The sequence below is a fragment of the Pseudorca crassidens genome, chromosome 14 (genome assembly GCF_039906515.1).
Source record: "Pseudorca crassidens isolate mPseCra1 chromosome 14, mPseCra1.hap1, whole genome shotgun sequence".
Taxonomy (NCBI): Eukaryota; Metazoa; Chordata; class Mammalia; order Artiodactyla; family Delphinidae; genus Pseudorca; species Pseudorca crassidens.
In genome coordinates, this window is record NC_090309.1 from 67016420 (window position 1) to 67030378 (window position 13959).

At 37.8% G+C, this 13959-nt stretch overlaps 1 protein-coding gene across 3 annotated transcripts in view; it reads left to right on the plus strand.

The window, feature by feature from the left end:
• Window positions 1–13959, plus strand: part of MEMO1 (mediator of cell motility 1) — a 129619-nt gene that overhangs the window by 51342 nt on the left and 64318 nt on the right. For all 3 annotated transcript variants that reach the window (XR_010934092.1, XM_067703332.1, XM_067703331.1), the window contains one exon: window positions 13780–13861. Coding sequence is in view for 2 of the 3 variants with exons in the window: in XM_067703332.1 (XP_067559433.1) it covers window positions 13780–13861 (82 nt within the window). In the remaining variant the exon portion in view is untranslated. The remainder of the gene's footprint in view (window positions 1–13779; window positions 13862–13959) is intronic.

A 13959-nucleotide genomic window follows, 5' to 3' on the forward strand; every position in this document is an offset into this window, starting at 1 on the left:
GCGTCCGGAGCCTGTGCTCCGCAGCGGGAGAGGCCACAACAGTGAGAGGCCTGCGTACCGCAAAAAAAAAAAAAAAAAAAAAAAAAAAAAGCAATTTAGGTATTAGATTTTGAATGTGAAGAAAATTTTAAGAGTATCTTGAATTCATTTTGCTTTTCTTTTTTACATAAACTTGTGTTATGAGAATTCATATCTAAATAAGTTTAAGAACTTTTCCAATAAATATAAAAATTCAAAGTGATAAGAAACCGTCTGTCTTATTTTAATTGGAAGGTTTTTTATTTTCTTTCTTTCTTAGTGATACATAAAACACAGGTGCACCTTCTTGGAATCAATGAAATGTGGTTATTCAGTTTAAAGGACTGAGGTTATCTTAAAATTGTGCATTTATTACTTTTTGGTGTTACAGTATTTATTTTAAGAAATCATGGTGATCATAGATAAATGGTTGATGTGTTTTAAATGTCCTTTCTTGAGAAAATAAAAAATTTGCACAGCCACTATGGAAAACAGTATGGAGGCTTCTTAAAAAACTAAAAATAGAGTTACAATAGCAGTCCCACTCCTGGCCATGTATCTGGAAAAGATGAAAACTCTTAATTTGAAAAGACACATGCACCACAGTGTTCGCAGCAGCACTATTTACAATATCCAAGACATGGAAGCAACCAAAGTGTCCATCGACAGATGAATGGATAAAGAAGATATGGTATATGTACAATATATAGTGGGATATTACTCAGCCACAAAAAAGAATTAAATGATGCCATTTGCAGCAACATGGATGAACCTAGAGATTATCATACTAAATAAAGTCATACAGAGAAAGACAAATATCATATGGTATCACTTATATGTGGAATCTAAAAAAATGATACAAATGAACTTATTTAGAAAACAGAAATAGACTCACAGACATAGAAAACAAACTTATGGTTACCAAAGGGAAAAGGCAGGAGCTAGGGATAAATTAGGAATTTGAGATTAACAGATAGACACTACTATATATAAAATAGAGAAAAAACAAGGACTTACTGTATAGCACGGGGAATTATATTCACTATCTTGTTATAACCGATAATGGAAAAGAATCTCAAAAAGAATATATATATATATATATATATATATATCTGAATCACTTTGCTGTACACCTGAAACTAACACAAAATTGTAAATCAACTATATTTCAATTAAAAGATTTTAATTGGTAGGGCTTCCCTGGTGGCTCTGTGGTTGAGAGTCCGCCTGCCAACGCAGGGGGCACGGGTTCATGCCCCGGTCTGGAAAGATTCCACATGGCCCGTGAGCCATGGCCGCTGAGCCTGCGCGTCCGGAGCCTGTGCTCCGCAACGGGAGAGGCCACAACAGTGAGAGGCCCGCATACTGCAAAAAAAAAAAAAAAAATTTAATTGATAATGTATCATCTCATTTTACCTGCATAATATATTGATAGTGAAGTAACATGACATTATTATTGGTATGGAAATTAGACCATCTATAATGAAAAAATCTGTTTTGAGATGAGAGCTCATGTTTTTGACATTTTGGACTTCTCGTTACTTTAATCTTCTTTTTAATATAAAATATATAATTAGAATAGCACTAGATATGGAAAACCAGGATCCATCTTGCTACAAATTTTATAATCATGATAATTATCATTGTACAACCAGTACTGTGATGGAAAATGTTAACATTCATCTTTCTCATATACAAAATACGTCAAGGCAACATTACATTGTTTTGAATAAGTTTACTGTCAGTACTTCAAATAAAGTTGACATGTGCAAAAAAAAAAAAAAATTGCAACCCTATGTTGGTCCCTTAAATTTCTACTGAAATTTTATTGGCCTGTAACATTCAGCGATCCAGGAGCCACTGTCATAAAAAGTCTAGCATGTTAATCTTTATCTTCGTGTTTTGGCCACGCTGCGTGGCATGCGGGATGGTTCCCCAGCCAGGGATTGAACCTGGGCCTCCGTAGTGAGAGCGCCAAATCCTAACCACTAGGCCACCTAGGAACTCCTTAACATATTAATCTTATTATTTGTAGACTTTCTATCACAGGTTAGAGTTTATTTCTTAGCTTGGTTTTAACAGATTTAACAGATTTAGAGTGATTAAGAAGAAAATACTAGGTGGTGACAACCTACTTTTTTGGCTTTGTATTTTTTACTTCTGCTTTGTCTCGTTACTTTGGTATTTTGGGGTTTTTTTACATTTAAAAAATTTTCATTTTATTTATTTTTGGCTGTGTTGGTTTTTCGTTGCTGCACGTGGGCTTTCTCTAGTTGCGGCGAGCGGGCGCTGCTCTTCGTTGCGGTGCGCAGGCTTCTCATTGCAGTGGCTTCTCTTGTTGTGGAGCATGGTCTCTAGGCACGTGAGCTTCAGTAGTTGTGGCTCATGGGCTCTAGAGTGCAGGCTTAGTAGTTGTGGCGCACGGACTTAGTTGCTCCGTGGCATGTGGGATCTTCCCGGACCAGGGCTCGAACCCGTGTCCCCTGCATTGGCAAGAGGATTCTTAACCACTGAGCCACCAGGGAAGCCTGGTTACTTTGTTTTAACCAGTCCCGTAGAATTATATTTACTATGCTGGTACTAATTAAAAGAGAATGTTAAAAGAATTGTGATAGTTGATCATTCTTTACCTTATGTATGTGGAATACTTTGATTAGCACTGGAAGGCTTCTCTCCTAACCAAAATTGTCTTTCCTATTAGCTTGTCCTGGTGTCTGAATTTATCATCTTTCTGCCATTCTTTGGATGTAAGACATTGACACTTAAAAAGTGCCATGAAGGCAGGTATCTCTCCTGTCTTTTTTTTTTTTAAGTTAAAAAAAATATTATTTATTTTTGGCTGCATCGGGTCTTAGTTGAAGCACGCGGGATCTTCGTTGAGGCATGTGGGATCTTTTCATTGCGGTGCACGGGCTTCTCTCTAAGTTGTGGCGTGCGGGTTTTCTCTTCTCTAGTTGTGGTGCACAGGCTCCAGGGCTTGTGGGCTCTGTAGCTCTGGCATGGGTTCCAGAGTGCATGGGCTCTGTAGTTTGCGGCACGCAGGCTCTTTAGTTGAGGCGGGCAAGCTCAATAGTTGTGGTGCATGGGCTTAGTTGCCCCACAGCATGTGGGATCTTAGTTCCCTGACCAGGGATTGAACCCACATCCCCTGCATTGCAAGGAGGATTCTTTACCACTGGACCACCAGGGAAGTCCCATCTCCTGTCTTGTTTTTATTGCTATAACTCCAGCATTCATCCCACTTCCTGGCACATAAATAGATGCTCCATAAATATTTATTCAGTTAACAAACGAAAGCAAATTATAACATGATTGATCATAGTTAACCTTATGATGTAATAGTTTATTAAATAACTAGTGGAACATAAAGCTGTGTGGTGACTGAAACATAATACAGAAAAAATTCTAGGAAAGGTAAGTGATAGGACTAGAATGGTCCTCAGGCTTTATTTATTTATTTTAAAAATGTTTAATTTTATTTTGGTCCTTGGGGTTTTTGAGGTGTATTCTACCTTCCTCTTTTTTTTTTTTCCTGAATTTAATTTATTTTATTCTTTTACCCAGCAGGTTCTTATTACTCATCCATTTTATGCATATTAGTATATATATATGTCAATCCCAATCTCCCAGTTCATCCCACCACCCCCCACCCCCGCCACTTTCCCTGATTGGTGTCCATACGTTTGTTCTCTACATCTGTGTCTCTGTTTCTGCCCTGCACAAAAGTTCATCTGTACCATTTTTCTAGGTTCCACATATATGCGTTAATATACGATATTCGTTTTTCTCTTTCTGACTTACTTCACTCTGTATGACAGTCTCTAGATCCATCCACATCTCTGCAAATGACCCAGTTTTTCCTTTTTATGGCTGAGTAATATTCCATTGTATATATGTACCACATCTTCTTTATCCATTTGGCTGTCGATGACCATTTAGGTTGCTTCCATGACCTGGCTGTTGTAAATAGTACTGCAGTGAACACTGGGGTGCATGTGTCTTTTTGAATTATGGTTTCCTCTGGGTATATGCCCAGTAGTGGGATTGCTGGGTCATATGGTAATTCTATTTTTAGTTTTTTTTTTTTTTTTTTTTTTTTGCGGTACGCAGACCCCTCACTGTTGTGCCCTCTCCCGTTGTGGAGCACAGACTCCGGACGCGCAGGCTCAGTGGCCATGGCTCATGGGCCCAGCTGCTCTGCGGCATGTGGTATCTTCCAGGACTGGGGCACGAACCCGTGTCCCCTGCATCAGCAGGTGGACTCTCAACCACTGCGCCACCAGGGAAGCCCTATTTTTAGTTTTTTAAGGAAACTCCATACTGTTCTCCATAGTGGCTGTACCAATTTACATACCCAGCAGCAGTGCAAGAGGGTTCCCTTTTCTCCACACCCTCTCCAGCATTTGTTGTTTGTAGATTTTCTGATGAAGTCTATTCTAACTGGTGTGGGTGATACCTCACTGTAGTTTTGATTTGCATTTCTCTAATAATTAGTGATGTTGAACAGCTTTTCATGTACTTCTTGGCCATCTGTATGCCTTCTTTGGAGAAATGTCTATTTAGGTCTTCTGCCCATTTTGGGATTGGGTTGTTTGTTTTCTTAATATTGAGCTGCGTGAGCTGTTAATATATTTTGGAAATTAATCCTTTGTCCGTTGATTTGTTTGCAAATATTTTCTCCCATTCTGAGGGTTTTCTTTTCGTCTTGTTTGTAGTTTCCTCAGCTTTGCAAAAAGCTTTTAAGTTTGACTACGTCCCATTTGTTTACTTTTGTTTTTATTTCCATTACTCAAGGAGGTGGATCGAAAAAGTTCTTGCTGTGATTTATGTCAAAGAGTGTTCTTCCTATGTTTTCCTCTAAGAGTTTTATAGTGTCTGGTCTTACATTTAGGTCTTTAATTCATTTTGAGTTTATTTTTGTGTATGGTGTTAGGGAGTGTTCTAATTTCATTCTTTTATAGGTAGCTGTCCAGTTTTCTTAGCACCAGTTATTGAAGCGACTGTCTTTTCTCCATTGTATATTCTTGCCTCCTTTGTCATAGATTAGTTGACCATAGGTGCGTGGGTTTATCTCTTGGCTTTCTGTCTTGTTCCATTGATCTGTATTTCTGTTGTTGTGCCAGTACCATATTGTCTTGATTACTGTAGCTTTGTAGTATCGTCTGAAGTCAGGGAGTCTCATTCTTCCAGCTCTGTTTTTTTCCCTCAAGACTGCTTTGGCTATTTGGGATCTTTGGTGTCTCCATAGAAACTTTAAGATTTTTTGTTCTAGTTCTGTAAAAAATGCCATTGGTAATTTGATAGGGATTGCGTTGAATCTGTAGATTGCTTTGGGTAGTATAGTCATTTTCATAATATTCATCCTTCCAATCCAAGAACATGGCATATCTCTCTTTCTGTTTGTGTCATCTTTGATTTCTTTCACCAGTGCCTTACAGTTTTCTGAGTACATACAGGTCTTTTATCTCCTTAGGTAGGTTTATTCCTTTGTATTTTATTTTTTTTGTTGCAATCGTGAATAAGATTGTTTCTCCTTAATTTCTTTCTGATATTTTGTTGTTAGTGCATAGGAATGCAAGAGATTTCTGTGCATTAATTTTGTATCCTGCAACTTTACCAAATTCATTGATTAGCTCTAGTAGTTTTCTGGTGGCATCTTTTGGATTATCTATGTATAGTATCAAGGCATCTGCAAACAGTGACAGTTTTACTTCTTTTCTGATTTGGATTCCTTTTATTTCTTTTTCTTCTCTGACTGCTGTGGCCAGGATTTCCAAAACTACGTTGAATAATAGTGGCGAGAGTGGACATCCTTGTCTTCTTCCTGATCTTAGAGGAAATGCTTTCAGTTTTTCACCATTGAGAATGATGTTTGCTGTGGGTTTGTTGTATATGGCCTTTATTATGTTGAGGTAGTTTCCCTCTGTGCCCACTTTCTGGAGAGTTTTTATCATAAGTGGGTGTGGAATTTTGTCAAAAGCTTTTACTGCATCTATTCAGATGATCATTTGGTTTTTATTCTTCGATTTGTTAATATGGTGTATCACATTGATTGATTTGCATATTTTGAAGAATCGTTGCATCCCTGGGATAAATCCCACTTGATCATGGTGTATGATCCTTTTAATCATACACCATGGTGTTGTTGGATTCTGTTTGCTAGTACTTCGTTCAGGATTTTTGCATCTATCTTCATCGGTGATATTGGTCTGTAATTTTCTTTCTTTGTATCATCTTTGTCCGGTTTGGGTATCAGGGTGATGGTGGCCTCGTAGAATGAGATTGGGAGTGTTCCATCCTCTGTGATATTTTGGAAGAGTTTGAGAAGGATGGGCATTAGCTCTTCTCTAAACATTTGATAGAATTCACCTGTGAAGCCATCTGGTCCTGGACTTTTGTTTCTTGGAAGATTTTTTTTTTTTTTCATAATCATGATGATGCCTTTATTACTGCTTGGAAGATTTTTAATCACAGTTTCAATTTCATTACTTGTGATTGGTCTGTTCATATTTTCTATTTCTTCCTGCTTCAGTCTTGGAAGCTTATACCTTTCCAAGAATTTGTCCATTTCTTCCAAGTTGTCCATTTTATTGGCATACATTTGCTTGTAGTAGTCTCTTCGTATGCTTTGTACTTCTGCAGTGTCTGTTGTAACTTCTCGTTTTTCATTTCTAATTTTATTGATTTGAGTCTTCTCTCTCTTTTTCGTGATAAGTCTGGCTAAAGGTTTATCAATTTTGTTTATCTTCTCAAAGAACCAGGCTTTAGTTTTATTATCTTTGCTACTGCTTTGTTTCTATTTCATTTATTTTTGCTCTGATCTTTATGTTTTCTTTCCTTCTACTAACTTTGGGTTTTGTTTGTTCTTCTTTCTCTGGTTCCTTTAGGTGTAAGTTTAGATTGTTTGAGTTTTTTTTGTTTCTTGAGGTAGGATTTTATTGCTATAAACTTCCCTCTTCGAACTGCTTTTGCTGCATTGCATAGGTTTTGGATTGTCATGTTTTCATTGTCATTTGTCTCTAGGTATTTTTTGATTTTCTCCTTGATTTCTTCAGTGATCTCTTGGTTATTTAGTAACATTTTGTTTAGCCTCCATGTGTTTGTCTTTTTTACGTTTTTTCCTCTGTAGTTTATTTCTAATCTCATAGCATTGTGGTCGGAAAAGATGCTTGATATGATTTCAATTTTCTTAAATTTTCCAAGGCTTTATTTGTGACCCAAGCTGTGATCTATCCTGGAGAATGTTTTGTGCGCACTTGAGAAGAAAGTGTTATCTGCTGTTTTTGGATGGAATGTCCTATAAATATCAATTAAATCTATCTGGTCTGTTGTGTCATTTAAAGCTTGTGTTTCCTTATTAATTTTCTGTCTGGATGATCTGTTCACTGGTGTAAGTGAGGTGTTAAAGTCCCCCACTATTATTGTGTTACTGTCTATTTCCTCTTTTATAGCTGTTAGCAGTTGCCTTATGTATTGAGGTGGTCCTATGTTGGGTGAATATATGTTTATAACTTATATCTTTTTCTTGGCTTGATCCCTTGATCATTATGTCATGTCTTTCCTTGTCTTTTGTTACATTCTTTAATTTAAAGTTTATTTTATCTGATATGAGTATTGCTACTCCAGCTTTCTTTTGATTTCCATTTGCATGGAATATCTTTCGCCATCCCCTCACTTTCAGTGTGTATGTGTCCGTAGGTCTGAAGTGGGTCTCTTGTAGACAGCATATATGTGGGTCTTGTTTTTGTATCCATTCAGCCAGCCTGTGTCTTTTGGTTGGAGCATTTAATCCATTCACAGTTAAGGTGATTATCGATATGTATGTTCCTCTGACCATTTTCTTAATTGTTTTGGCTTTGTTTTTGTGGGTCCTTTTCTTCTCTTGTGTTTTATACTTAGAGAAGTTCCTTTAGCATTTGTTGTAGCTTTAGAGCTGGTTTGGTGCTGCTGAATTCTCTTAGCTTTTGCTTGTCTGTAAAGCTTTTGATTTCTCTGTTGAAACTGAATGAGATCCTTGCTGGGTAGGGTAATCTTGGTCGTAGGTTCTTCCCTATCATCACTTTAAATATATTATGCCACTCTCTTCTGGCTTGTAGAGTTTCTGCTGAGAAATCAGCTCCTAACGTTATGGGAGTTCCCTTATATGTTATTGATCATTTTTCCCTTGTTGCTTTCAATAATTTTTCTTTGTCTTTAATTTTCGTCAGTTTGATTACTATGTTTCTTGGCGTTTCTCCTTGGGTTTATCCTGCCTGGAACTCTCTGTGCGTCCTGGACATGGGTGGCTATTTCCTTTCCCATGTTAGGGAAGTTTTCGACTATAATCTCTTCAAATATTTTCTTGGGTCCTTTCTTTCTCTTCTCCTTCTGGGACCCCTATAATGTGAATATTGTTGAGTTTCATGTTGTTCCAGAGGTCTCTTAGGCTGTCTTCATTTCTTTTCATACTTTTTTCTTTATTCTGTTCCTTGCCAGTGATTTCCACCCTTCTGTTTTCCAGGTCACTTATCCGTTCTTCTGCCTCAGTTATTCTGCTATTGATTCCTTCTAGTGTATTTTCCATCTCAGTTATTGTATTGTTCTTCTCTGTTTGTTTGTTCTTTAATTCTTCTAGGTGTTTGTTCTTGAATTCTTCTAGGTCTTTCTTAAACATTTCTTGCATCTTCTCGATCTTTCCCTCCATTCTTTTTCAAGGTCCTGGATCATGTTCACTATCATTATTCTGAATTCTGTTTCTGGAAGGTTGCCTGTCTCCACTTCAATTAGTTGTTTTTCTGGGGTTTTATCTCGTTCTTCATCTGGTACATAGCCCTCTGCCTTTCATCTTGTCTGTCTTTCTGTGAATGTGGTTTTCGTTCCACAGGCTGCAGGATTGTAGTTCTTCTTCTCTACTTTCCTCTTTTTAAGGAACCTACTTCATGTTAGAAAGTATGGAATTTCCTAGAGGACAGTAATTATTCTTTACTATCCCTTGATTGACAAAATAGATGATTTTAAAAAGGTAAAAGAAGTTTCATTACCACTGTTAAATGAATATGTATTTCTTAATCTGTAATTGATAGATCTTACATTTATCTAGAGATTTATTTTATCTTTAGGTAAAACTTGTTATGCATATAGTTTTGTGGAGTCTTTGCGGTCCAAGTCCCTTTTTTGGTTGGCCACCGTTGATCTAGACTTGCTATTGGAGTGTGGTCTATAGGCCAGCAAACGTTGCTGTTACTTGCAGAGTATATTAGAAATGAAGGATCTCAGGCCCCACTCCAGACCTACAGAATCATAATTCGTATTTTTTTTTTTTTTTTTTTTTTTGCGGTACGCAAGCCTCTCACTGTTGTGGCCTCTGCCACTGCGGCATGTGGGATCTTCCTGGACTGGGGCACGAACCCATGTCCCCTGCATCAGCAGGCAGACTCTCAACCACTGCGCCACCAGGGAAGTCCCCCCATAGTTAGTATTTTAATGAGATCCTCAGGTGGTTCCACTGCACATTTTTTGAGAACAGTTTATAGAACACATGATTTTTTTCAGAGTCAGGAGGCTGTTGAATTTTTTTTCTCTCCGAAGAGGAATAGGAGGAGCAGACTAAAGAGAGTTAAAAATCAATTTGGCTTGCTTAATTACCGTATTTTAGAATGGTTCTGTTAATTAGTTGCATAGGAATTCCTGAAAATGTGTGTGTGTGTTTAGTATCTTTGTGGTTTTGTCACTATGCAAATAAACTTTTTTGTGAAATATTGTTTGATTTAATTGGGACTCAAACAGAAGTGTACTGACTTGCCTACAGCACATTATTTATTGTCTGTTTCTTAAGGAAATACCTTAGCATTGATCCTTTGGGAACCTACTTTTACTGTTTATCCAAAGGTGTACATGCCCATTTATTCCTCTCAGGGCAAGGTCACACAACCATGAAGTAGTTTTGCTAGGATTTTTCCTTTTGATTGATTTTTTCCATTCATCAGTGTGCCTTCAAATTCATGATATTTGAGAAAGAAAGCACGCATTCTACATCACCTTCATGTATTAAGGATGCCATATTGCCAAGTATCAGCTTCTGTGGAAGAATGCAAATTTTTTTTTTATTTGACACTTTACAGATCAACAGTTAAGCAGCCATTTGTAATAAATAGATACACTCAGTTATCTTACTTAAAAATAATTGAGAAACTTGGAGTTTGACTTTTACCTTAGGATCCTTATGAAGAAACTGGTTATTTTACAGAAGGACTGTTAAGAAAGCTTGGTTTAGTGCTTAAAACCAGTGAAGTTGGTGGCAGTAGGGTTGCTGAATTGGGAGATGTTGTTTTCTTTGTTTTATTTCGTTTTAAATTTGTTTTGTAAACTTCCTGTGACATGGAAATACTTATTTTAAGTTAACATGAAATTTATTAGGAAGCTAAAATTTTAATTTACTTTGAAATTAGGAACCATTTTTCCTTGAATTAGTAATGAAATTATTTAATATAAGTTTTTTGGTAACTGTTCTTAAATCTTAAGTTTTGAAAATAAAGTACATCATTTGATTGCTGAATCGGACCTTTTTTGTACTTTGGCAGTTTATAGATGGGCTAGCCATTTATAAACTTGACTTGTTTTTGTATATAGTCCTAAACACAGAATTTCCAAATCTGTAAATGCTTCATCTCAATGGCTATTTGGCAAGTACAAATTAGAAGAAACAAAGGGGTACAATTTCATACCCATATCAAATTGGCAAAAATGAAAAATTCTGACAGTATCAGATGTTGGTAAGGATGTAGGGAAATGGGAATTTTGAGCCATTGCTGATGTTGGAGAAATATAATTTAAACCAAAACCTCCTGCCATCTCAGAAAACTTCTCTTCAAAGGTAGAAGAGAAAGAAAATTTTATTTTTGACTAAGCATTAAGCTACAATATGATGCACGTCACCGGCTATCTGCTAACAGATTGCAAAGATGTGAAGAGTGCTCATCCTTTTATTTAGCTAAGCAGATAAAACCCATTATATGCATATTCTCAAGATAAATTATGAGTAGTGTTCAAGTAAGAGACTTGATAGAAACATTTGTCACACATAGTTCATCCTAAATTCACTTGGTAATTGAGGTGACCATATGTATTAGCTAATTGCTTTATCCAAAGGAAAACTAAACTTACATATTTTTATGACAGGAGGTAATTTTGCAACTTGGGGCTAAGTGGCCCTCTGAAGTTAGTTCCTACCCCACAGAAACTGGCAGAAAGGGGCACTATCTCCCTTGATTGTCACATTTCAAAGAGATGGCTTTTGGGTCCTTGAGAAAGATGGTCCTGAGTTGCTGATTAGAGGCTTATTTAGCTTTTTTTTTAATTTAAATTTTTAGAAAGTTTTTATTTTTAATAAATGTATTTATTTATTTATGGCTGCGTTGGGTCCTTGTTGCATCATGTGGGCTTTCTCCAGTTGCAGTGAGCAGGGGCCACTCATCATTGTGGTGCACGGACTTCTCACTGCGGTGGCTTCTCTTGTTGTGGAGCACCGGCTCTAGGCGCGTGGCCGTCAGCAGTTGTGGCACGTGGACTCAGTAGTTGTGGCTCACGGGCTCAGTAGTTGTGACTTGTGGGCTCTAGAGCACAGGCTCAATAGTTGTGGCGCACGGGCTTAGTTGCTCCGTGGCATGTGGAATCTTCCCGGACCAGGGCTTGAACCTGTGTCCCCTGCATTGGCAGGCAGATTCTTAACCACTGTGCCACCAGGAAAGTCCCTTTAATTTTTTATTTATTTATTTTTTTGCTGTATGCGGACCTCTCACTGTTGTGGCCTCTCCCGTTGCAACGGAGCACAGGCTCCGGACGTGCAGGCTCAGCGGCCATGGCTCACGGGCCCAGCCGCTCCGCGGCACGTGGGATCTTCCCGGACCGGGGCATGAACCCATGTCCCCTGCATCAGCAGGCGGACTCTCAACCACTGCACCACCAGGGAAGCCCCCCTTTAATTTTTATTTTAGTTTTTATTTTATTTTTAAAACAATTTTTGGGACTTCCCTGGCGCATGGGCTTCTCATTGCGGTGGCTTCTCTTGTTGTGGAGCATGGGCTCTAGGCATGTGGGCTCAGTAGTTGTGACTCGCGGGCTCTAGAGCGTGGGCTCAGTAGTTGTGGCACACAGGCTTAGTTGCTCCGCGGCATATGGGATCTTCCCGGACCAGGGATTGAACCCGTGTCCCCTGCACTGGCAGGCAGATTCTTAACCACTGGACCACTAGGGAAGTCCAGTATTTTATTTCTTAATAAAAGAAGATCTTAGTAAGATAGAATGTTAAGGTTTAATTAATTTGGGCTGTCAATCCATGAGTGTTTGTTATATTATTATCTAGGTTCTTTTGTAATGTTTGAATATTTTTTTATTAAAAGTTTAAAAAGAGAGAGCCAGAGAAAAAGGGGGCAGTAGTTGGGGGAAATCAATTTGCTAGTATTGCATATTTGCATGGTAATGATAATGATCTAGTAAAAAGGGAAAAGTTAGTGCGGGAGACAAGGACAGTTGTAAGAGCAGAGTCCTTGAGTATGAAAAACAAAGTGAGATCCAGTGCAGAAGTAATTTGTTTGGCTTTTGATAGGAGCAAGGACAATTTGTTGAAACAGTAGGGAAAGCAGAATAAATGGTGGGAAGAGGAAGTAGTTCTCTTCTGAATTTAGGGTGACTAACATTCAGGTTTGCTTGAGACTGGGAGGTTTCCCAGGATGCAGGACTTCCAGTGCTAAAACTGGCAAAGTCCTGAGCAACCAGGATGGTTGGTTATTCTGCTTGTTTTCCTTAACAAAATGAAAAGTTTGATCATCTGTTGGGAATGGGAATGGGAAGGGGATGATGGTTTAAGGTAAAAAGAGAAGCTATATGAAGTAACTATCTTAAAGATAGGTGAGCAAATTCACTAGGTTGTCGTGGTATGATTTCTGAGCTTTGTTTGCTAAGGATCTGCTGTAATTTATGAGTATAATTTCAAAGTTCATATGGTTGTGTTTCTTTACAGTCTCATTCAGCTGTTCAGATGGAGGTGCTTTGTTAAGTGGAAGGTTGGTTTTAACTATGATTTGACTACACTGGAGAAAGAGAGGAGCAAAGGAGGGAGGCCACAGGCAAGGGAGTGGTTACAGTGATGGATCATCAAATCTCAGGATGGGTATAAAAAGTGAAGAAGAGAGGATGAAGGACAGTTGGAAAAGTGACTCCAACAGATTTCTAGACGTGAACTGGAATGATAGGAAGTGAAGAGAGTGGGATGCTTGAAATTGAGATTTTTGAGGTGGTGTAGTTACACTGGTTATTGATATGGTGATGGGAATAGGGGGCTGGAGTGGATGGCAGGAAAGATCATTGAGTGTGGTAATGATCACTCCATGGATGTGATTTTAGTGATTAAGGCAGGTTTTGGTACTCTAAAATATATTCAGTTATTTTCTTTTCATATACTATATTTTTCTCTTTCTTGTTTCATTTTGTTTGATCATTGCCTCAAATTGTAGATTGTATTGTTCTTGAATGAAGATGGTTGTAAATAAATAAGTGGATGGATAAAAGCAAATTTTGTTGAATCAGTGCTTGTCTTTATCACATGGCTTGCTACTAGAAACTTTGTAGTTGGTTAAGTTTCAAACATTAACATCCAAAATGATGATCCACTGCCCATTAAGCTATTTTAGTTCCAAATAGGTTCAGTGAGGACTTTGTGTCATGTATGGTTATTAGTACTGTATTGCTTTGCTCACTCCTGTTTCTCTCTTTCTCTTTTTATAGGACCGCAACTGAATGCACAGCTAGAAGGTTGGCTTTCACAAGTACAGTCCACGAAAAGACCTGCTAGAGCCATTATTGCACCGTAAGTTTTAAGGGTCTTTACCCAGAATCTTTCATATGTTAATTATTAATAAGGAATGGGTATCTACGGATAGAATTAAAAATTAAAAATCAAATGCT